General features: G+C 32.1%; 1 protein-coding gene and 1 long non-coding RNA gene across 2 annotated transcripts; one reads left to right on the top strand and one right to left on the bottom strand.

Moving 5' to 3' along the window:
• Nucleotides 1–213: 213 nt before the first annotated feature.
• On the bottom strand, nt 214–2,589 carry LOC143564099 (vesicle-associated protein 4-1-like). The gene is made up of 7 exons (XM_077051479.1): nt 2,320–2,589; nt 1,362–1,432; nt 1,152–1,233; nt 952–1,070; nt 767–844; nt 507–626; nt 214–428 (listed from the first exon to the last, which is right to left on the bottom strand). The coding sequence occupies exons 1-7, from the start codon at nt 2,564–2,566 to the stop codon at nt 369–371; spliced, it is 777 nt and encodes a 258-aa protein (XP_076907594.1). The 5' UTR covers nt 2,567–2,589; the 3' UTR covers nt 214–368.
• A 1,800-nt stretch (nt 2,590–4,389) lies between these two features.
• Nucleotides 4,390–5,606, top strand: LOC143564098 (uncharacterized). Its single transcript, XR_013140787.1, has 3 exons — nt 4,390–4,518; nt 4,608–4,657; nt 5,021–5,606. It is a non-coding gene; the product is annotated as an uncharacterized LOC143564098 (long non-coding RNA).
• Nucleotides 5,607–23,849: the final 18,243 nt, after the last annotated feature.

The raw sequence follows: 23,849 nt of genomic DNA, 5'->3' as shown, positions 1-23,849 counted from the left end.
CTCTAATTATAGTGGTCAATATTTGACCCAAACTGTTGCTCCATAATTTAAGCTTTCTAATTTGGTCAAATATTCTAACACAAACCCTACCATAGCTTTGACATTGATGGAATTTACTGAGTACAACGATGATGATAGCGAGTTGGCCATTATTGTTTGATTATTGAATTTCTTGGTTTTATTTAAATATTTAATAAAAAATAGCATGAAAAGAAAAGAAAGTGAAAATGGTTTATTTATACTATATACTATACAAATTACAAAGTACTTATTCCAGCAATAATTTACACTATGATCCATTTAAAAATTGGAAAATAACAATAATAATATTAATAATATTAGATAAATAAAGTCCACAAATTTACTCTTCACATCAAATCTACAGCCTCCACCTGTTGTCTAGCCAGGTATTTCTCCCTTCGTTCTTTCTGAAAGAGAATTATTATATGAGTTTATTTATAAAAAAAAGTTAATATATTTAGTAGAATAAGCAATAAGTTACTTACCCACTCATCAATAACAAGTCCTTGCCCCACTACTTTTGGGCCAGTATCCACAGGAGGCTTTTTTCTTAGTTCTAATTCAGCTTCTGCTTCAGCAAGTTGATGTTTAAGTTTCTCCAATGCCTAAATGCATATATATTTATATATGAAAATAAGATAATGTGTGTTTGGTGACAAGTATAGAAGTTTGTTTGGTAGCATACTATGCTGCATATACATAAAAAGGGTAAAATAGTCATTTAAAGAATAGATTACTAACTTACCGGGGTAGAACGGTCCGCATTTAAGAAAGTAACTTTTAAAATCCTCTCAACAACTACTTCATCCTTTTGCTCATCAAACTGTCACAACAAGATGTTAAATGTTAATTAAAAACCTTATTACAATTCATAAAGCTTTTTATAAACTATATAATGATGATAAAATGAACATATTATAAAAAAGTTACCAGTTCAGGCACAAAGTCTGTTCCTTCTTTCACCTTGAGGCTCATGATCTTGAACTTCACCTTGCTCCTTTGATCCGACTGTTTTTCGTTCTTATCCGGTAGCTCAACAAACTTGAAAACTGTCATCAATTTATGTCAGTCATATAATCACACATATGTTATGAATTATGATCTATGAAAATACAAATCATAATCATTACCTGTAGCAATGAGGCTTTCACCAGGAGCCAAAACACCACCAGGAGGTCGCATATAACAGCTCTTAGGCGCAGTCGTTTGAAACTAAGGATTAGAAGCACAATAAAAAATTAGTTGTTTCATAAATCAGAGCTCTAAATGTGCATCCATGGAAACTAGTATGCTTAATTTGCTTAGAAATTGAAGTTAAAATTGTTTGAAAATTAAAATACCTTGAAAGCAACATGAGAATTGCTACGGTTTTTTATCCGAACAGCACTCCTCACCTGTTTACCAGGCTCATCTGCAACACCGAAAACCATCGCAAACAATCAAATCGGTGTAATTTGACGTGTAAACGAGCCAAGCCGCTCACGAGCTACTCGAGATCGGTTTGCAACAAGCTCAAATTAAGCCGAGCTTAAACGAGCTCGAGCCTAAAATTAAGCTTGTTTAATTAACGAGCCTATTATTTATATAATTTTTGTATAATATGTTTAATATGCATTTATTTATTATTAAATTCAATTGTACATAAAATATTATTATAAAAAAACTAGATAATACATGAAACTATTCACAAGCTTAGCTCGAGCTTTAGAAATACAGCTCGAAATGAGCAACGCTCGAGCTCTCAGTAAGTAAAACGAGCCAATGCCTAGTCGAGCCAGAGCCTAAAAATAAGTTTCTTTGATAAATGAGACCAAACTCAAACCGGCTCGCGAGCCTAAACGAGCCTATTGTTTATAAAACTTTCATAATATGTTAAATATATATTAATTAATAATTATAATTATACAAAAAATAACCAAATAATACCAAATATGTTACATATAAAATTATAACTTGAAATTATGTATAAAAATAATTATAACAATATATAAATTAAATACTAAATAATCAACGAGCCTACTCCGAGCGGTCGATTAGATCCTCATTTTAAAAAACTATTCACGAGCCAAGCTCAAGCTTTAGAAATAGAGAGCTCGAATAAAACAACCCGTGCTCGAGCCTAGTCAAGCTTGGGCTCAACTCGGCTCATTTATACCCTTAACATTGTTCATTCATCCCTAAACCTAATAACCACTTGATTTTCAACATTATCAGGATAAAATTATCACAATAAAACAACGATAAGATAACACACAATCAAATATTCAAATTACATGACCATTCAAACAAAATACTCACACGGAAAGTATAGATTATTCGCCGGATCAAGCCGGAGCCGTCTCCTCATCGGAATAAGCGATTTCGCCACCGACGACAGCTTATTTGCCGACCGGCCGTTCGAAACGACACCGTTTTCATTACTATTCGCCGTCAGTTGACTCTGCGTTGACGCCGGCGACGACGAACCGGTTCCAGTTTGCCAAAACGGAAACAACCGCCGCTGCTTTCCGTCGGAAATTGAACGGTTTTGATCGGAAATAGACATAATAATAATAATAACTAAATTTATTATTATTATTATTATTATAACAGTTATTACGCGGTGGCCGGAATTTGAGTTTCCGGTGGAGTAACGGTTTCTGTTTGGTGCCGGACGTGAAGTGGATTGTTTAGGGAGGGAGTTTAATTATTATTTGACGTCCGTGGTTACACGTTGGGGCTTATCATGCAAATAATGATAACAATATCTGGAAGTTTGCTCTGTGTATAATGGCTGGTGGTGTTGTTTGTTCATCTTGTACCTCTGTACTCAAAAGGACTCTTCTGGTAAATGACATTGTGGACCCTGAGATTATTTGTTGTTTATACGTTACGCCTTTAAGTTTGAAATGTTGCAATGTTTTCCGTGGATTTTTGTGCGTTATAAACTATCCTTAGCTCGATGTTACTTTTGTGCTACACTGTTTTTCGTTTTCACAATACTGGGGGTGCAAACGATTCGAGTTGCTTGCTAGCTATATCAGGTTGGTAGAAAGCTCGAAACAATCTGATTCTTATCGAGCTCGAGCTGAAAATAAAGTTTGTTTTGTTATCAAGCCTGAGATGGCTTTGTATGTAAAACAGTTTCACGGGGACTTAACGAGACTTGTGTGCGTTTAAGTTTTAACTTTCTTGGACTTCTATGTACTAAATTTTCACTACACAGCCGAGCTTGAGCAGTTCTTTGGTTCGTTTTAAATGCTGCTCACGAGCTTGGGTCGAGTATAGGCTCGCTTCAGATTTTCTCAAATTTGTTTGAGCCCAACCAAGCAAATCTCGAACCTTAATTTCTTTTTCGGAGCCAAGTCCGCTAAAAAAACAACTCGAGTTGAACTAGAGCTTCAGAAAAGCCTAATGAGTTGAGCTCGAGTAGCATAAAGCTCAAGCTCAGCTTGGCAACGTACTCTTCATACACTTAGAGCATTCTTAACGCACACCAATATATAGATATTACTGACAAACTCGAGCAACACAATTTGTTGTTACACTTATCTAAACATAATTAGGTTGAATCCCACCTTCATATTTACCAAGTCTATCATTAAAGACTTTGTTGGTTGTCAACTATGGAACATCATTCCATAAGAACGGACATATTATAAAGTCGCATAGGCAACTTGAATCAATTGAGAATCAATCACTTGTTGTTCTTAAAGAGTCAAATGCAAGACTATGTAAACATCTCTTCTCAAAGTTTGAAAAAGTGCAAGGTTCACATAAATGAATTCATCAAATTTTGTGTTAATTCATATGATAAAGTTTTACCAAAAACATATACATCAAAGCAAACATTATAAACACAGGAAGGTATGGTTACTTAGATGTATATAAACTATCAATGCCCTTTTGTAATAAAGGTAAAGAGGAACATATGCATTTGAAATAATAAAGGAGGGCGTAAATGTAAATTGTTGAAAGTATTGGGTAGGATATGAAACTAAATATGAACAAGTAGGTGTATCCTAGCTGTCTGACGTGGGGACTCCATGATTGAATACAACTCAACCATTAAACCATTGGCGGTGCAGTGAACGTCTTAAACTTGTTGCATGACGTGTGAACATAGTACGATAACCGCGTTCCACGTCAGCACTAAATAAGAGAGAAGGAAAGAAGAGAGAAGGATAAGACAGGGGAGGGAGGAAATTTTTTTTTAAATTATTGAGTTGGAAGGAAATTAGAGAAAAGAAAAAGATGACTATGTTAAAAAATAGTTATTCTTAGTAATCATCTCATTTTTAAGAAGATAACTTATTAGGAAAATACATTAATTTAATCACTCATACTCCGATTTTTAGCCCTAATTTTGTGTTAGGGCTTCAAATGGTACCCATTACTTATGGTAATGGTGTAAGTTTGCTAAGTTTATGTTTCGGATGTATAGGTGAAGGCGTGAAGCAATCAATTGCTTTTATTTTCTACAGTATTTGCTCACAGGAATATTATTATGTTTTAAAGGTGTGTGAATAGGAAAAATATGCTACAATTTTCAAATTTTGTCTTTCTCCAAGTGAGTTATAAATTTCTTTATTTAATTGCTTCTGCAGGTTTTATGTAGCTGAGGTTGTGACTGACTTATAGCATCTTCATTGTTTAGGTATCTCTTCATTATGCTTTATATACATACATACATGTGTGTGACCCATGGAAACTGGAACAGGCTTGGCACATCACTATTTTCAAGGTTGTTCAAAAGGGTATCTTTGTTTTCATAACGAGTATTGAAAATCAGTGATAGAATTACGATTAATGCAGCTTAAGAAGTATTTTAAGTTTAAATTTTATCATCTTACAAAATAATAATTGAAAGGCGTATGATTTGTGTTCATGTGAAACGATCATTACTGAATTCTTAATTCGTTTTATGCTGCAAAAAAGATGGATGAGTTGATCCGCATTTCTTTTTTATCTGTAAGAAGTTTTATGTGCAAGAGATATCGTTACATTCCCAGTTATGCAGGTTTGATTGGCGTGATGCAAAGAACACAAGTCAAAAGCAAAGCTAAAGAACTGGGCTGACTCAATACACATTTTCCTCAAAATTGTTTTGTACTAAATGGCATTACAAAACTAGGTAATCAGTCAAAGGGGTAACTTTAGCTTTTAAATGGCTATCATATGGTATCCAATAGTCAGATCTTTTGTTTATTTAATGGTATTTTTGACATTTAATTTTAACTAGGAAAAAAATTACAATGTGCAGCACAGCATGCATTTTATAATATCCGAAGTATTCTTTTATTCTATGTATTTTTTATATTAACTTTCATGATGATATGCGAGTTGATTTAAACTATTTAATTGTTTATGTAGATGGAAGGAATATCAACTAAAATAGCAGCCCATCATGACACTAGGTTTAGATCAAATGGCAGCACTATATGTGTGTATTTTGTAACCAAACAAGGTTCATTATTATTTGTCACTAAACTAGCAGGATCATATAATGCCATATATGGTTGAACACTAATTCACAAAACAAGAAACATCTTAAAATTAAGAAACCTATGCCCGCGCTTCCGCTGCGAAGCGCGGGTACAAAAACTAGTTCTGTTTAATGACTAAATATTTGACACTATAATGTTTATACCCATGATATCTTATTTAATATCTTAACCACCTTAAAACCTCGTAATTTTAAGATCGATTTTAATATTACGCATTCGACTTTAAATACTATATTATTTAACAGATACAAGCATGCATTTATTTTATAATTTCAAAAGGACAATTTGCCCCATACATGTAGTAGTTGAACTATAGTCCAATGAGCTATTAAGACACCAAAATCTTGTTCCACGTCCTTTCTTGCAGCCTTTTGGGCTACATTGAACCCTTTTCACTTATTGTCATTTAGATGAGTAAATGATTTCACAAAAGTTGCCCAACTAAGTGTATCCCATTAGCTAGATAATACACATACTTGTATTGTACTCCAATCACCTTAAATATTAAACGCTTCGGTGTGGATCCATGTACAATGCCGTTAAAATAAGACGATTGTTTGAGAACGTTGAGATCATTGGTGGAATCTACGACATCAAAGAAGACATGTTAAGCCATAAATCTTGGGAGGCTGCCTCTTCAAGCATAATTGTCATGTACTTGTTGTCACCTCTCATGTAATGATCTAACCATGCTATACGAAAGCTCCACTAAATTCGTCATGTGTGATCAATGCTATTTAACATTTTGCTACGTAAAAAAGTTATAAGTTGTTGGAAGTCGGTCTACGCATATATTTTATTTTTTCCATTCAACCAAATAACACTGTTGCAAAAGTTCTTTCGGACATATTTAGTCAATGTTCATTTTGGTTTTTTGATTGTTTTGAAATTCAACTTGTTCATTTTCGTAATTTTCCTATCATAAAATGTGTAAGGTGATATTTAATCTTAGCAAAACTTAGTTGTTTAGCAAAGAGTTATCAGTCTAGTAAGTTTCTGATGTTCAATTTTTACTACTGTAAAAGAAAAGAGAGATTAAATGCTATAAAAATAAAATGTTGGGCTTTTAAAGACCATAAGAATGGGTTATGACTTATGATTGATAGCTTTATTAAAGGATGAGGCCTTGAGGGTGAGTTGTATCCCTCTGGCCCACGGTATATTCCACATTATGGCGAAGAATATCAAAAGTGGGTTTAACGGTGCAACTGTTGCAATGTTGTCTGTTTGTCTTCTGTTTTGATGTAATAATTACTTTTCAGTTTAATTATTTTAATTACATGTACGATTTAACCAATCTTTTAAACCTAGTATTTGGCTAAACCAGAAGCCGAAAGGCCCACCGGTTAACTGAACCATGACTGAACCACTAGTGGTTAAACTGGTTAATTTACCGAAGGACCCATCAGATAACTTTACAACAAGTTAATTTTTGTTGACTAAATGATCGGTACGAGATTCCAAATAGGCTTTATAGAAAATAATTTTTTCACAATAAAATAATGTGTAAACTGTATATTAACTTAACAATAATTCAAAAGCATGAATAACAAATATTAAAAATCATAAGATATATTATAACGATAACTGTAATAGCTATCAATTATGTAAATATTTTCTCACGATTTTACGTTTGAGGTTTTTGAGATTTATTCAATAAAATAAACAACAGTTTATTAAAGCAGCACATGGCTGGAAAATCTATCTGTTTGTATTTATTATTTAATGTATGAGTCTCTCTATGGAAGGACACTACCAAGTGTAAATTGAATATTCAAAAATGTATATCCTTTGCCATGAATAAGTCTCATGGTGTTTATGATATTGTGTCGAGGTCTTATAAATAATATATAGAGCCCATACATTAACAAAAGATATCATTATCTACTAATGGGACTCAAAAAGTAGAGTTTTTATTTATAAGCTTAAAATATGATTCTAGGGTGTTCATTGATTTCGTTTCGACTTATTCTGTTTGAATTTAAATTCAGGTGAAACCGAACACCGAACAGAGTAGAAAATTCAAAACTGACTGAAAACCAAAAACCAAATTCTAATTAGTTCGGTTCTCAATTTTCATTTTTCGGCCGAATAAAAGTCTTTCTTTACTACTATTAGTTGCTTTGGATTGTGTTGGGTTAAATAAGATTGGGGTAAACTTATAATTGCATTGGGTTAAATGCCAAAACTTAAATACTCATTATTTGATAATTAAAAGCAAATTCAAATTTACAACCGACCAAAAAACAAATATGTAATTCGGTTTGTGAGAAACCAACATAATATTGTTTCAAAACTTATTACAATCAACCGATAAAGGGTATTCGAAATTAGAGAACTTGTCGCATGAATCAAATGATAGAAGAAAAAATACATGTGGTTGTGGTCTCATACAACACGGTTTTTAATCCAGATTTTGCGTTTATTCATCCACGTCTAGCATGGTGTAACTGCGGGAGAAATTAGTAAAAATGTGTTTTTTTACTAATTTTGGACATGATTTAGAGTTACAAGTTCGAGTAACGAAAACAAATGGACTAAGGAATTATGATCTTGGTATGAAATCTTTTGTGTCTTGAGTAGCAGATATTACTATATATTAGTAACAACTATGTGAAACTACTTAGCATAGTCTTTACACTTTAGGTCCATTTTATAAAATAAATTGATATTTTTATTTATAATTGGGCTTACATTTTAGGTTGTAGGTTAATGAAATAAAACTAGAAGGTTGGATGGTCCATTGGTCCGCAAGTTTCAGGCCAATGTTTTTTCTGACCTACGTTGGCTTTGTGAGGCAGTGTGTGTGGGCGCCTATCTACCAATTGAATATTTAATTTTATGTCCTTGTTATTTATGTCTCATGGTGTTTATGATTATGATAATGTGTCAAGGACTTGAGGTCTTATAAATAATATATCGTGACCTTACGTAATTAAAAAGTTAATATCATTATCCACAATATATACTATATATATATATCTATATCTATACTATATATATAATATACTATTAAATTAAGACGCTCTTTTTAAGTAATTTACAATATGCAATGCATAAGGTACAACATGAACTAGGGGCTAAGATGTCATTGTAACCTTAAATCTCACGTGCATTTGCCATTTTTCAAAATAATTACAAGTTTAATCCCCCTAAAATTACAACATTGTTCCTTAGTCTTTTATTTATATATTATTTTATTTTCACTTTTAACCCAACTACCCCCCACGATTTTTAAACGGTCATAACTTTTTCATACGCTAATATTTTTTAAAATAAATGGCATCATAAAAACGAGCATTTTATTATCTTTAATTTGAGTATCATATTGCTAAAGTTTTCGAAGTAAAAAAAGTTATGCAAAAGTCTTTGCGGTTTACTTTTGATGGTTTTTTAAATTAAACCATGAGCCAACTTTACACGGTTTTTTTTGTCGTCGAAAACAAAAACTAAACTGTTTCTAATTAAAACCCAACTAAACCGAACCATTACCAACAATTAGGTTTCGATATAGTTTATACTTTGATAAAAAAAATTTGAGTTTAAAATTTAAAATAAGAATTATTAATCTACATATACATTCACTTCAAACTAAACATCAATAATATGTTATTAAGAAAATCATACTATGAACAAAGATAATTTTGGTCACATAAATAATAAACCTTATTAGAATAAATAGAATGCGAAATCATAACAAGAACAAAGATTATAAAATACCATACTGGAAATTTGGTTAAATTAAAGTTGTAATAGACGAGTTTACTCGTATTAAATAAAACTTTGGTTAACTATATTTTAACTATCTCTAATATATATTATATATCATACTAAATAAGTAAATAATTAGCATTTCAATATGTACGGTCAGCTCCAGTTTCAACCATGAAACCGAACTGGTGAACAGTCTCATAGTTTCAAACAAAATAATAAACACCCAAAAATTTGTTACATGATTATCGAAGTATGTGCTTCCAGTTTCCCGCTGCATCGCGCGGGCACTCTTCTAGTATATATATATATATATATATATATATATATATATATATATATATATATATATATATATATATATATATATATATATATAATACACCAAAGAGGGGTAAACTAAGACACTTCAAATTAAGGGATTTACAAGTGATGCTACATATGGTACAACCTTGAATTGGGGCAAAAGAGTAATTCACACAATAAAACTAACGTTGTGTAATATAGTTACCATATTGGTCCCTCAATTATAATTAAACTTAAATAATAATTACAACAATAACCCTTAATCTATTACCTATATATTATTTTAATTTTCACTTTTAACCCAAATCCCCTCATAATTTTTAAACTTTAATAACTCTTTCATACTTTAATTTTTTTTTTAAAAAATTGCACCATAAAAACGATCATATTTTTATCTTTAATTTGAGTATGATAATGTTATAGTTTTTTTCAATTAAAAAAATACATTTTATGTATGTGCGTTTGCGGTCTGTTTTTTATTGTTTTAAATTAGCCGTGAACCAAACCTTTTGCAACAGCTTTTTGTCATCGAAAACCAATGCAACTTGTGAAAATTGAAAACTGGCCAAAAGTGAAAGAAAAAAAATCAACAGTCAAATCAAACCGATGAACGGTTTTACGGTTTCAAACCGAACAATAAACACCCATAAATTTATTACGTGATTATCAATGTTTGCATTTCCCGCTGCATGGCGCGGACACCCATCTAGTACTATATATAATACACCAAACAAGGGCAAATTAAGACACACATTTTTAAATAATTTACAACACTTAAGCATGAGGTACATGTGTTAGTAAGTGTAAACTTGTCTTTTAAACACAATCCATTCAACTTACAAGTTTGGTCTCTCATCTTTAACCATATTATGTTTTTAATTTAAGTTGTAAACTAACTTCTCACCCATGATTTTTAAACGAATATAGCCTTTTCAAACATTAATATTTTTATAAAAAAGTTACACCATAAAAACGAGCATTTTATTCTTTTTAATTTGAATATGATATTGTTATAATTGTTTTTCATTTTAAATAAATTAATATGTTACGTATGGGTGTTCAGTGTCGGTTTTGATGGTTTTTAAGTTAAACTTGTGAGTCCAACCGCTAATACTGATTTTTTTGTCGTCCAAAACCAAACTCAACCATTGAAATTTGAAACCAAATCGTTACTAACGGCCTAGGTTAAAGTTTAATTTTTCAGTTTAAACTTTAATAATAAATTTAGTTTAAAATAATTATTAATTTAAATGTACCATCAATTTTAACTAAATACCAACATAATATGATACTTGAGAGGATCATAAATAAAAAATGATAATTTTAGCAACATAAATGGTAAATATTAATGGAAGATCTAGGACGTGAAATAATAACAAAAAAGATCACAAAATGAATCATACTGCAATTAAGTTAATTTGAAATACATTCAAAACATATCTAATAATTAATAATAAAAAACATTAAAATGTATCTAACATTTACAGTCTGGTCTGGTTTCTTATGGCCGGTTGCCAGTATAAACCGCGAACCAACCGTTCACTAAGTTTTGAAAATTTTGAAACCGACCAACAAAACGAAAGTAAAAAAAGAAAAAAGAAGTCAAACCAATGACCGGTTTAAACGATATCAAGGTTTAATCGAACCATAAACACTTATATTTGTTACGTGATTAACAGTTTCAAACACCCGTTGCATCGTTCGAACACCTGTCTAATCGTGACCTTGGCGTAATTAAAAAGTTGATATCATTATCCACAATTAGGTGTTTGGTACTGCAAAAGCAGAGTTGCATATGATTCAAACTTATTAGTGTAAGATTTAGTAGAAGTGTCACGATACTGTCATGTAGGCGGTGAGACTTTAACTAACTCATCTGTTAGCTCGTATCTAATTATGGTTTAACTAAATATCAAATAAATAAAAGAACAAAAAAAGGTGTGATTGGTTAAATGGGAGTGGCCCACCATTTTCTTTTTCTTGTTATTAAGTTCATTATTGTTAACAGCTTCTTCATATAGGGTATGTTTGGCATGAAGCTTTTAGGAGCTACAAGCTTCAAGCTTTTAAGAAAAAACTCATACTCAATTAAAAGCTCTGTTTGGTTCAAGGAGCTTGAAGCTTTTAGGTCAGGAGAAAAAGTTTAAAGCTTAAAGCTTCTACTAGTAGCGTTTAGAAAGAGCTACAAGCTTTTAGTATGATAATTTACTTAAATAACCTTCCAAAATAAATACATTTACTATTATTGATTTTAGTTATGCCCATTTTAGTAATTTTATACGTTTTATTAAAAGCTCCAGCTACTCTGCCAAACATCTAAATATATCTAAAGAGCTACCAGCTACAGCTTCCAGCTAACAGCCAACAGCTTCCAGCTACAGCTACCAGCTAGTTTTGCCAAACATACCCATAGTCGGCCCTTAACACCGTTACGCGGTGTAGCTGACGTAAAGGAGCGGTCGCCTAAGCATAACGTCGGTTTTAACGAGACTAAATTAATAGTCACAGTGATCACCCCCAACCCCCAGAATCGAGAGTTGTGCTCCTACCTGGGGTCGATCAATTCTAGGTTCATAGAAGTTCCACTCCCTCCACTTTAAAACAGATAAATTTGAAGTCTAAGTATATAAAAGCAACTTATAAATATTGGCAGATCAAGATTTAGTTGAGAATTAATATATGATCTAAATTTTGATTTTTGTTTTATATGAATTTTAGTTTTCTAAAAATGTAAAAAATTTAAAATCACGGTAAAGATTTGTTATACAAAACTTCATTTCGAATTTTAAGACCTTGTTTCATAAATAATTTATTTATAAAATTTTGTTAAAATTTTTAAATTATTCCCAAGTGATCTTCCACTATATACATTTTTGACGTTTGTAAGTCTTGCGTTTTATGACTTGGTTCCTTGATATGATATCCTTCTTGGTCTTGGCATTATTGATCTTGATTCACATATTGGTGTTAGCCGATTGGTTAGAAATATATTTAAAGATTTGATTGTCGTTCTATGATCAGACCGTGTTATTGGGTCTTTGGATTTGCTCCAATTCCCTTAATTTGATCAGCCATGATTGTACACAACGAATCGATTATGTGGTGGTTGTGCACTTTTTTGATATCGCTTAAGCTCTTGTTTATGAATCAATCGTTTTCTCGTCTTTCATATGACTCTTTACTTAGAATATCACGATGATATTATTATTATATGAACATAATATGTTCTTTTGCAAGCGACATATACCTGAAATGTTCTTATTTCTCTTATCATAAAGACCCATTTAGTGTTTCTTTATATTTCTTAATATCGAAACTCTTTTTCCCAAAAAAATAAGTTGCTAATTGTACATGGCATTTTTTTTTTCTTATTATTACACGGCTTTATAATATACAATATCAGAATAATTAGATTTTTAACAAGGGAATTTATAAGAATATTATTGAGAAATGAGAATAGTGCATGCAAATTAGAAACCAAAAATATAATTTTATTATTGGGATGGCGACATAACAAATGATAATAGGACTTGGGAACTTTGACCAAGATGTAGTCAACAATCAACGCATATTGTTTGACGGTCACAAGTCACAAGTCACAAGTCACAAGTCACAAGTCTTCAACAACCCTTTGTCTAGAATCAACGTCAAAAAGAAGTTAAGACTTAAGAGAGACACTGGTCACGGAGCTGAAACCCAATTAGCCAATTAGAGATGGGCAATTATTGATTAAGACACGACGAAACAGTGTTCTAAAGTCGAACATGATCTAAACGAAAAAAAATTTCATACGCTCTCATATTGTTAACGCGATTTGTTTTGGTCTAAGAACCTTGCAAAGATTTTACACGAGTAATTTTACTAAAATCAAGACTTTATAACATTGATTTTGTCCTGACCGGGTTTAAAGCAGACTCTTATAGATGTTTGGTACTTTTTTAGTTTATTGTGAGTTAAATTAATTATGTGGCAATTGGCGTCAAATGACATAAGGTGATGGTTTAAAGCTTAAGATTTTTAAGGTCTCAGATTTGAACATGACTCAGTAAGGTTTTCCCTCATCAGTAATTTCCTCCTTAAAAGCGTTTTTGGACGAGTCAGATATTTAGCGACAAAATCAGTATGGAGGGTTGACATACCATCTCGAAAACGCTCGCTATAATGATAGTTCCAAATAACGTCATTTGCAAACGCAAGTGTAGTGGACAAGGCTCGACCGTCCCTTATGACAAAAAGAATTAGTATTATATATGCATCAAATCCCACCCGACCCCATAGAGATTCGACACCGAACCTATGATTTTTTTCTGTCAGTGAACTGTATTGAAGATTTTTTTTAATTATGAGCACATTTGGCATTGAGTAAAAATAATTACTAAGACCAAGCGTAATAGGGCGCTTCCCACACCCAATGCGCTGCCGCCGGGAACACCGCCCTCCTCCCCCGGGAGCTTTGGAGGGGGGAGCGCTTCCCACAAAACGCCGGTGAGTTTATGTTTGGTCCCACTAGCCGTTAGTTAACAGCTATTTTAAAAAATCAATTATATTTCCTATATAATCACTATATATCTACAAAATTCCTCACACTTTTAAACACTTTTTATAACAATCTTCACAATTTATAAACTTTCTATTTCTATTCAAAACATTAACAAAATAGATTCTCCCTCTTCACCCGACATAATCAACCGAAATTTGCAAAATAACGAGCACACAACCGATGATGAGGCGGGGGAGGAGGCGGTTACGAGTGCACTTACACTCACGACAAAGTATATGAAATATATTAATTCTCCTCCTCGCCCGGTTTTGGAAGAAAATATATTGAACAAGACCATGAGGGTGTGAACGATCGTTTGATGAAAGACTACTTCAATGACCCGCTAAGATACAAGAACCCGAACATTTTTAGGCGTCGCTTTCGGATGTCTGAACGTTTATTTATACGCATTGTTCAAGATTTGGAGCGCGAGTATGAAACACGGACATCAGCGACAAGTGCTTAAAATTGTTGGGGTGGGGGGGGGGGGGACACGAGACACCTTGGAGTATTTATGCCAAGGTATTTATTAAGTTTTTAAAAAGTTTATCTTAGTTGCGTTTATTTTAAATTTGTTTATTTAATTATTTTAATATACGCATAATACAACTATTCGGCGCACGTTATCTTAGAAGACCCACTTGGCACGGCCTACAACAGATTTACTCAGTGCATGAAAGGGAACATGGTTTACCAGGTATGATCAGAAGTATAGATTTAATGCATTGTAAATGGTCTAATTGTCCAACTGAATGGTGAGGTCAATACACACGCGGTGACCAAAAAGTACCAATGATGAGTCTTCAAGCGGTTGCTTCGTACGAACTTTGGGTTTGGTCGACCTACTTTGGCAGCCCCGATCCAACAACGACGTAAACATTTTGGAGGCGTCGCCCGTGGTAGACGATTACATTTCCGCTACAGCACCAGATGCATCGTTTTGGGCTAACAATAGCTACTACCCACACATATAGTATTTGGGATATGGGATATATCCGGAATATTCTATATTGCCAAGACGTTTAAAGACCCGATGGATGAAAAGAGAGACTAATTTAAGAGAGAACAAGAGTTTTCGCGAAAGGGCATTGAGAGGTGTTTTGGGGTTTTTCATTAATGTTGACATTATGTGAAAATATGTGTCGTGCATGGACATTGAACATGAGAGATGCTATGTATACGTGTATCATATTGCATAACATTATTATAGAAGACGATGGGAGAACAATATATCAATATTATATACCGGAGAATGTCCAACAATAAACTCAAGCAATTATAGAGGAGAGGGTGCAAAATGTGTATCAAATGCATTCAAGTGAGATACATAATTCACTTATGACGGATTTGGTCCAACATGCTTTGTTGGTTCGACCAATTCGAGGCGGAGGTGAAAACGTATAAAGCGGACGGAGACGAAGAAGGCGAAGACAAGTAACTTCTAGTCGTTTTCTAAATTTAATGTAAAATTTAATTATTTTATAATGAAATGTTATTTGCTTTATTTTAAATAAAAATATAAATAATAATAATAAGGTAATTGAAAGGAGCTTCATTCACTATATCTTTTTAATTAAAAACCTACTATGATAACATGATGACACATGACACATGACACAAAACGCTTTAATGGCGCATTTTATATGGTCTAATAAGTTTATTTTCTTAGCTTCCATTTGTAGACTTATGGTTCATTAATAAACCTGTTATTATTACAAACTATAAGTAGGTGAATGGACGGCTACAAATCTAGGGTCAATATGATTCAGCGGTTAATGTCAAATAAAATTATTATTTAATAAAATCCGGGCCCTTCATTAACTCGATATTTTATTTTGTGGTTACACTAGTCATCAACAAACTTTTGGAAACATGCCAATTTTCAAAACAAGTAGGGCGGTTTCTGTATAATTTAATTTTGAAACAAACGGGCTCGTATATTCGACATTTTTGTGTATTTTGATTTCAAGTGGTCCCTTGACTATTTGTTAATATGCTTATTTTGTCCTTCTAAGTCTTTTCTTTCTTTGTGTTACTAATACTTTGAGGATGATTTAAAGTTTAGTAGAAATAAGGTTTTATAATAGCGGTAACCTAGATTTATTATCTTTTATTTTCTTTGCGTTACTAATACTTTGGCTATGATTAGAAGTTTAGTAGTTTTAAGGTTTGGAAATATCGGTGACCTAGATTTATTACCTAAAAGTTGTATTTAAATGTGTTTGGTTGTCATCAACTTCTTCGCTTCATAAAATCTTTGTAAAATAGGTGATAGGACTAGAGAGGGAGTCGGTTGAAAAAGTCCGCTTATGCTATCTTTTTTCACTCTTACGTTTATCTGTTTGCTTTAATTTTGCTTACGCTATCTTTCTTCACTCATACGTTTTTCCATTCACTTTAATTCCGATTATGCTATCTTCCTTTACTCTTGCGTTTCCCTTTAACTAAACAATAGTCAAGTTAGAAGGGTTAAAAAAACACTGTCAAATACCCAATTAACACAAAAATTACGTCAACCAGAGGGTCACCAAACCCAAAAACTTATGTTGTTCAATTAATAATATTAACAAAAATCCATCACGGCAAAAGTACAATGGTTGCAAGATAATCCGTTGAAAGATTATCATATAGTGTTTGTGCATACAATTAAGAGCATAAAAACGCGTTGGCCTTATCGATCGACCATCTTACGCTACATGTCCTTTGTCCTACGAATGTGATAGCTTTCTCACTCTTCCCCTCCAATATAATCAACATAGCTCTTGTCAGTTACAATGTACTGTCATATCTCCTCTAACTTCTAAATCAACATTCATGAAGTCAGCGAGCCCATTATATACAGTCTAATTTGTTACCACGATTTAAACCACTTGTCGTGCCTATATTTAAGCACTTAACAAAAACATAATCACAATTCTATTTTTTCAATTATTTTATCATTCAATCTGATTTTATAGCTAGTATAACCATAACAAACAATCCTGACCCAATTGATTCAGGTGAGACACTAAAGGCTTCATTTAATAAAAAGAGAGATATCTCGGATTCAAGTCCCACATGTGATAAAAATATGGCTTCCATGTTGGGCTAGGGGTTTTTCTCACATATGGTTGATTTGGGTCCTGACTGATGCACGGGCTTCCTTTCGTAGACGTGCCAGCCTAGCACCCCACATTTCCGTACTCAGAGAATGAAGATGATCAGGTTTAGCCGGTAACCCGTTAGTAATCTAAATTGTCGTTAACAAAAAGAAACCAGTTTATAACCATAATTTTGGAAAAGATAAAAAACCTACATATTTTTTATGACATTAACTAATAGTATATACCCATTTATGTAAATTACTCAGATTTATATCATTTAAATCTGGTATTTATATTCCATTCCATAATAATAATAATGATAATAATAATAACAACAATTTTCTTCGTTTTCTCATCCACCATATTCTTCTTCTTCTTCCTTAAACAACAACAACAACTATACTACGACGTCGTATCGTCCCTCTCTCTCTTTACCGTCATGCAGCCGGATCACAAGAGAAAGAAAAAGAGAGGGAGAAGCAGCAAGCTTCTTTTCAAGTCTTGCTTCCGCTCTTCTCACCAACAAACACCATTATTAAATAATAATAATAATAATAATAATAAATCAGACGGACATAGTTTCAATAATAATAAAGAGTGCTTGATCAAAGAGGAGTTTGTTACGGATGACGTCATCGAACGGTCCACGACGACGAATGGACGTGGTGTGTCTCGGTTGCTTAAGGCGGTTTTATTTGACAAGGTAATGATTATTTATTTATTTATTTAACCGCTTCGTCTTTTTGACTTTTGTTTAGGATTTTATTGATGTTTATGTACGTATATCATGGTTGTTGTTACCGGCGAGTTTGTTCAATATTTATTATCTAGGTTCTTTTGAATTCGATTATTAATTCATAATTTGTACGTGTTAATTATAGAGATTCGTGATGAATTGGCTTAAATTTTGCTTTGTTTCAGGATTTATTCGAATTTGAGTCGCGTTGATGTACGTTTTTTGTTGAAATTTTATCATTTAGGTTTTTACAAATTGATTCATAATTATACGTATTAACAGAGATTGAATTGACGCTTATTTTCGATTTTGCTGGTTTAATCTTTTCGGTTTTGCTTCGTTTTAGGATATATTTGAATTTGAATGACGTTGATGTTCGTATTGCGCGCTTTGATTTCCGTTGAATTAGTTAGAATTATATAATTTACATTTTCTGAACTGGTTGATAAGTTCATAATTTTGTACGTATTAACTGAGATTCATGATGAATTGGCTTATATTTTGCTTCGTGTCAGGATTTATTTGGATTGTTGTGATTTTGTTGAATTTGTTTAAATTTAATCATCTAAGTCTTATGAATCAACTCATATTTTCGATTTTGGTTCGTTTTCAAATATATTTGAGTTTGTGTGACACTGATATACGTTTCGATGTAATTTCGGTTGTATTAGTTGAAACTGCATCAATTAGTATGATCTAAATTCACACAGATTCATAATTTGTAGGTTTTATTAGAATTTCATGATGATTTTTTCGGTTTTGCTAGTTAAATCTTTTGGTTTTTGCTTCGTTCTAGTAAAGATTTGAATTTGAATGACATTGATATTCATGATAAATTGCTGTAGTTTCTGTAGAACTGGTTTAAAATATCATCTTCTAGATGAACTGAACATTCAGACATTCATATTTTGTACTTTTTATAAAATGTTTATGAATTGACTAATGTTCATGTTTATTTATGTTCGTCAACAGGCTAAGAAGACTCGCAGTAATTCCAAATCATCAATCGCTTCAGACACAAGCGACGCATTTTTATCATTTGAGAAAACCGGCAAGCAATCAGAAGACGTTAATGCGTGTGCTAGCGAAACAATGGATGTCGAGGATGCATCCAGCCGTTCAAATTTACTTTCGTCTTCACGAGCCACTAGCACTTCATACTCGAGTTCTTCCTCTTCATCCAAAAACTCCAATTCTCGATGGCCGTCTGAACCAAAAACATCATCTCCAATGGACATTTTAGATCCAATTTCATCCAATGTATCATCCTTAAATAAATCCAACCTAATTAACAGTAGTACTTGTTGCTACAACAAGTACGGGTCAGAAGAGAGGTACAACGTTACAGGGTGCCAGCCTCGGCACTTTCTATGTTGTACCAACAATTCTCGTTCATGTTCGGAACAAAAATCGTTGTCTCAAACAGACTCGGTCTCATTACCTTTAGCAAAATCAACTTCACTACCTAAACCATCATCACCATACAATAAACAACTATCACAATCCGAACTACAAGACTCAGCCGATTCTAGAAGTTTAATTTCGATCAAATCAGCTAGCAATAATTTGAATAATATTCGTTGGTGTTTGTTTCTTTTACTAAGCCTAATTGTGCTTGTTATTTATGGAAGAATATACTCCATACTTTGTACATCTATTTGGTTTTACTTGGTGCCTTTGGGACGTGTTAAGCGAGTGGACTCGGTTACTGACACGACTGAGTTGATGGATACTGAGTCTGAGCATTATAAGAAAAGAGTTATTATGGCTGGTTTGCTTGATCGGACACGTAATTCGGTCCGGTAGCATTTTGATTTTTGAGGGAAGATGAAATGTGTACGCATGCTTTGTATAATTTATGAAGTATAAAGATTGATAGAAATTGATGAATGTGTAATTTCTAAATATGTTATGGATATTGGAGATATGGATGAATGAACAAATATTGTTGGCTTCCTATTATATCTATGTTTCTTATAGGAGTATTTGATATTTAAGGTTTTTTGGTAGTTACTTAGTTTTCTAGTTTTAAAAAAGTTCTTTAAATATAACAATGTTATACTTGAATTAGAATTAAAAAGAAAGAACATTTTCTTAAAGAAATATTCTTTAAAACTAGAAGAGTTCTCGCACGATGCAGCGGGAAACTGGAAACACGTACTTTGATAATCATGTAACAAATTTTTGGGTGTTCATTATTTTGTTTGAAACTACGAGACGGTTCACCAGTTTGGTTTCACGGTTGAAACCGGAGCTGACCGTACATATTGAAATGCTAATTATTTACTTATTTAGTATGAGATATAATATATATTAGACATAGTTAAAATATAGTTAACTAAAGTTTTATTTAATACGAGCAAACTCGTCTATTACAACTTTAATTTAATCAAATTTCCAGTATGGTTTTTTATAATCTTTGTTCTTGTTATAATTTCGCATTCTATTTATTCTAATAAGGTTATTATTTATATGACCAAAGTTATATCTGTTCATAGTATGATTCTCTTAATAATGTATTAGTTGATGATTAGTTTGAAGTGAAGATATATGCAGATTATAATTCTTGTTTTAAATTTTTAACTCAATTTTTTTTTATCAAAGTACAAACTAAATCAGAACCTAATCATTGGTAATGGTTCGGTTTAGTTGGGTTTTATTTAGAAACAGTTTAGTTTTGGTTTTTGACGACAAAAAAACATGTAAAGTGGACTCATTGTTTAATTAAAAAACCATCAAAAGCAAACCGGACACACTTTTGCGTAATTTCTTTTACTTTGAAAACTACAGCAATATGATAATCAAATTAAAGATAATAAAATGCTCGTTTTTATGATGCCATTTATTTTAAAAAATATTAACGTACGAAAAAGTTATGACCGTTTAAAAACCGTGGGGGTAGTTGGGTTAAAAATGAAAATAAAATAATATATACGTAAAAGACCATGGACCAATTGTGTAATTTTAAGGGATGAAACTTGTAATTATTTTGAAGACAGTGCAATGAGATTTGATGTTATAATGACATTTGTGTCCCTTATTAATGTTCTACCTCATGCATATTTGATTGTAAATCCCTTAATCTAAACGTCTTAATTTACCCTTCATTGGTGCATTATATATAATATTGATTGTTTATTTATAGGAGTATAGGTTGTTTACACGTTTAGAATGTGATATAACTAGATAAAAGTTAACAATAATGTTTTTTATTTACCATGTCTCTTATGTCCCTAATAACTTTTAAAGAATTGATAGTCATCTAATTCATCTTATCTTTTAATGTCTTTAACAAAAACATATCTATTTGTACGTAGTTAGCATTAGATACAATGTGAGAGGAAGAAATATTGTCGTAAATAATTATATAACCATATTATGTTTGATAGTTAAGTAGCATATGCAAGTGTTTTCTTGTTTACTGAAATTATCAACTTAAATTTGTTCATGTATTGAGAGTTCAATACAAAACCAATATCAAACAACCTTCTATGTGTGTGTATTGGACGGATTTAATAAGAAGCTCGAACACTATGAGAATCGTAATATATGTTGTGAACAATTTTTGAAACGAAAGGTCACTTGCGCCAATATTGGCACTGCAACATAAACACTCTTCAAGTTCCGAATCGATATGAACACCAAGCAAAAACACAAACAATAAATTACTGGATAACTCTCAATTATATTATCAAGAAAACATAACTCAAAAACCTTAATTATGAATCTCTCATATATTTATAAACTCAAGCAAACATGGTAACGAAAAAACTAATTAACCCCTAAATACTTCTTAAACTCTAAAACGTAGCTACTTGTTATTAGAGTTACACGAGCTGGCCCACCAACTTGTGAAGCCTCAACTAATTATACGGCAATCATTAAATCTATTTGATGGAGTTATGTTCAAGTATCTTTGATGAGTTATGGTTTTTTTACTTTTCATAATATATTTGAGTTAAATCATAAAAGTTGCATTGGTGATGTATAAGACCCAATGTGATGGGTTTAAGTGAGGAGGTGAAAAAAACATGTTGAGATAACGAATTGTTTTGATTGTCAGTGTCAAAGACAAAAGTCTATTAAACACCTAAAGGTTTTGGATTCACTATCTAGGATGTAAAAAAACCCGTCTTTAAGAAAAAAAAATATAACTAAGGAACTACTTCGGTTGCCTGCCAGTTCTATAACGCAACCAAGTTTGTGGATACCACCAAGTCATAGTAATTAGTAATACAAGAAAAGATTAACTAGGACAGGTTTGCTTGATGGAACACGTAATTTCCTTATGTACCCTTTAAAGGGGAGATGTAGTCAGACTGCATGAAATATGCATATAATTATATAAACTATTAGTATACTTAGAAAATGATATATAAAACGTATCATTTCTAAAGTTATATAGATAAGGATCAATGAATACACATCTAATTATCTTTTAATTTAGGAAAATTGGATTTTAATAATCCCAACTTAATGCAGTTGGCCAATAATAATCTCAACTTTGAAAATAGCTGTCACTGGTCCCAACTTTCACACTATTTGTTTTCATTGAACCTTCGTTAAAAAAAACTTAACGGCGTTAAGTTTTTTTCAAATTTCAAACTGATATTTTAGGGCTTTTGATCGGAATGAGGATACGAGTCGATTGATGTAAAACTTAACTTGAAACGGCGCTTCAAACAACTTGATTTTTGTAAATTAATAGTTTAAACACCCGAATTGAAGCATCCTTTAGTTGTTTGGACCACAGTTTCGAGGTAAGTTTTACATCAATCGACTCGTATTCTCATTCCGATCAAAAGCCCTAAAATATCAGTTTGAAATTTGAAAAAAACTTAACGCCGTTAAGTTTTTTTTAACGAAAGTTCAATGAAAACAAATAGTGTGAAAGTTAGGACCATTGACTAACTATTTTCAAAGTTGAGATTATTAAAATCCAATTTTTCTTTAATTTAAGATCATATGCTTGTCACTGCATAATCATTAATTTGGTTATAGAGTTCTTTGTATTGAAAATTGTTTATACATTAAACGCTTTTGTTATATATAGATTACATATGAGTCCAAATGAATATTGTTATTGGCTAAAAAATTGTTTCTCGGTACTTAAATAGCTAGCAGTTGTATTCATTTATCTATTTTGCCATTTTCATTTTCATACATTTTTTTGGTAAGCTATATATTGAATAAAACTGTTCATTTTATCATAGTTTGTTATGTATTATTGGACTGGTTGGTTATGCATTTGAATGATAAATCAAATTTTATAATACATGGAACGAATGAGAATGTAAGAAACAAATATATTGAGTGATTGATGCAAGCAACCATTAAATAAATAAGGGATTACTTCATAGAATAGTAACCAACTTTGCAAGTTGTTCAAATCAGGTCACTGATACAAACTTTTTGTTTCGATCAGGTCACTAAACTTTCATTTTTGTTCAAATCCTCAATATTTTACCTGAATAGCAGGTAATCTAGTTTTTTTTTTAATTTTAAATGTTTTTACTTTGCATAATAACTTTTTAAGGTTGCGAAAATTAGTAAAAATGCGAAATATAATTTTAAAATTCCGAAAATTTGCAAAAAAAGTTCGGAAAATTAAGGTTCAGGCTAGAACGGGTCAAGGTCGGAACATGTCAAAACGGGTTTCGGGTTAGTTTTATTTTTCTTTAAACCAACGAATCAGCGCGTTTTCAACACGTTACAACTCGTTTTAACAGAAAAAGCTCGTTTAAGCGACTTTTTCAGTTCGTTTCAGCACTTAACAGCTCGTTTAAGCGATTTTTAAGTTCGTTTCAGCACTTAACAGCTCGCTTAAGCAATTTTTCAGTTCGTTTCAGCACTTAACAGCTCGTTTAAGCGATTTTTAAGGTCGTTTCAGCACTTAACAGCTCGTTTAAGCGATTTTTAGGTTCGTTTCAGCACTTAACAGCTCGTTTAAGTGATTTTTTAGTTCG

Source organism: Bidens hawaiensis, unplaced genomic scaffold (genome assembly GCF_021521415.1).
Source record: "Bidens hawaiensis isolate Kalapana, Puna unplaced genomic scaffold, B.hawaiensis_p1.1 tig00021722_1, whole genome shotgun sequence".
NCBI lineage: Eukaryota > Viridiplantae > Streptophyta > Magnoliopsida > Asterales > Asteraceae > Bidens > Bidens hawaiensis.
This window is presented reverse-complemented; position numbering and strand designations above follow the sequence as displayed.

Bases quoted from the DNA above. Each gene is read 5' to 3' on its own strand.
- LOC143564099 (XM_077051479.1), bottom strand. From the start codon at position 2,566: ATGTCTATTTCCGATCAAAACCGTTCAATTTCCGACGGAAAGCAGCGG. The intron at 1,234-1,361 runs GTATTTTAATTT...TCTAATCCTTAG, and splicing joins ATTCTCATGTTGCTTTCAAG to TTTCAAACGACTGCGCCTAA. The intron at 845-951 runs GTAACTTTTTTA...TTGTTGTGACAG, and splicing joins CAGACTTTGTGCCTGAACTG to TTTGATGAGCAAAAGGATGA.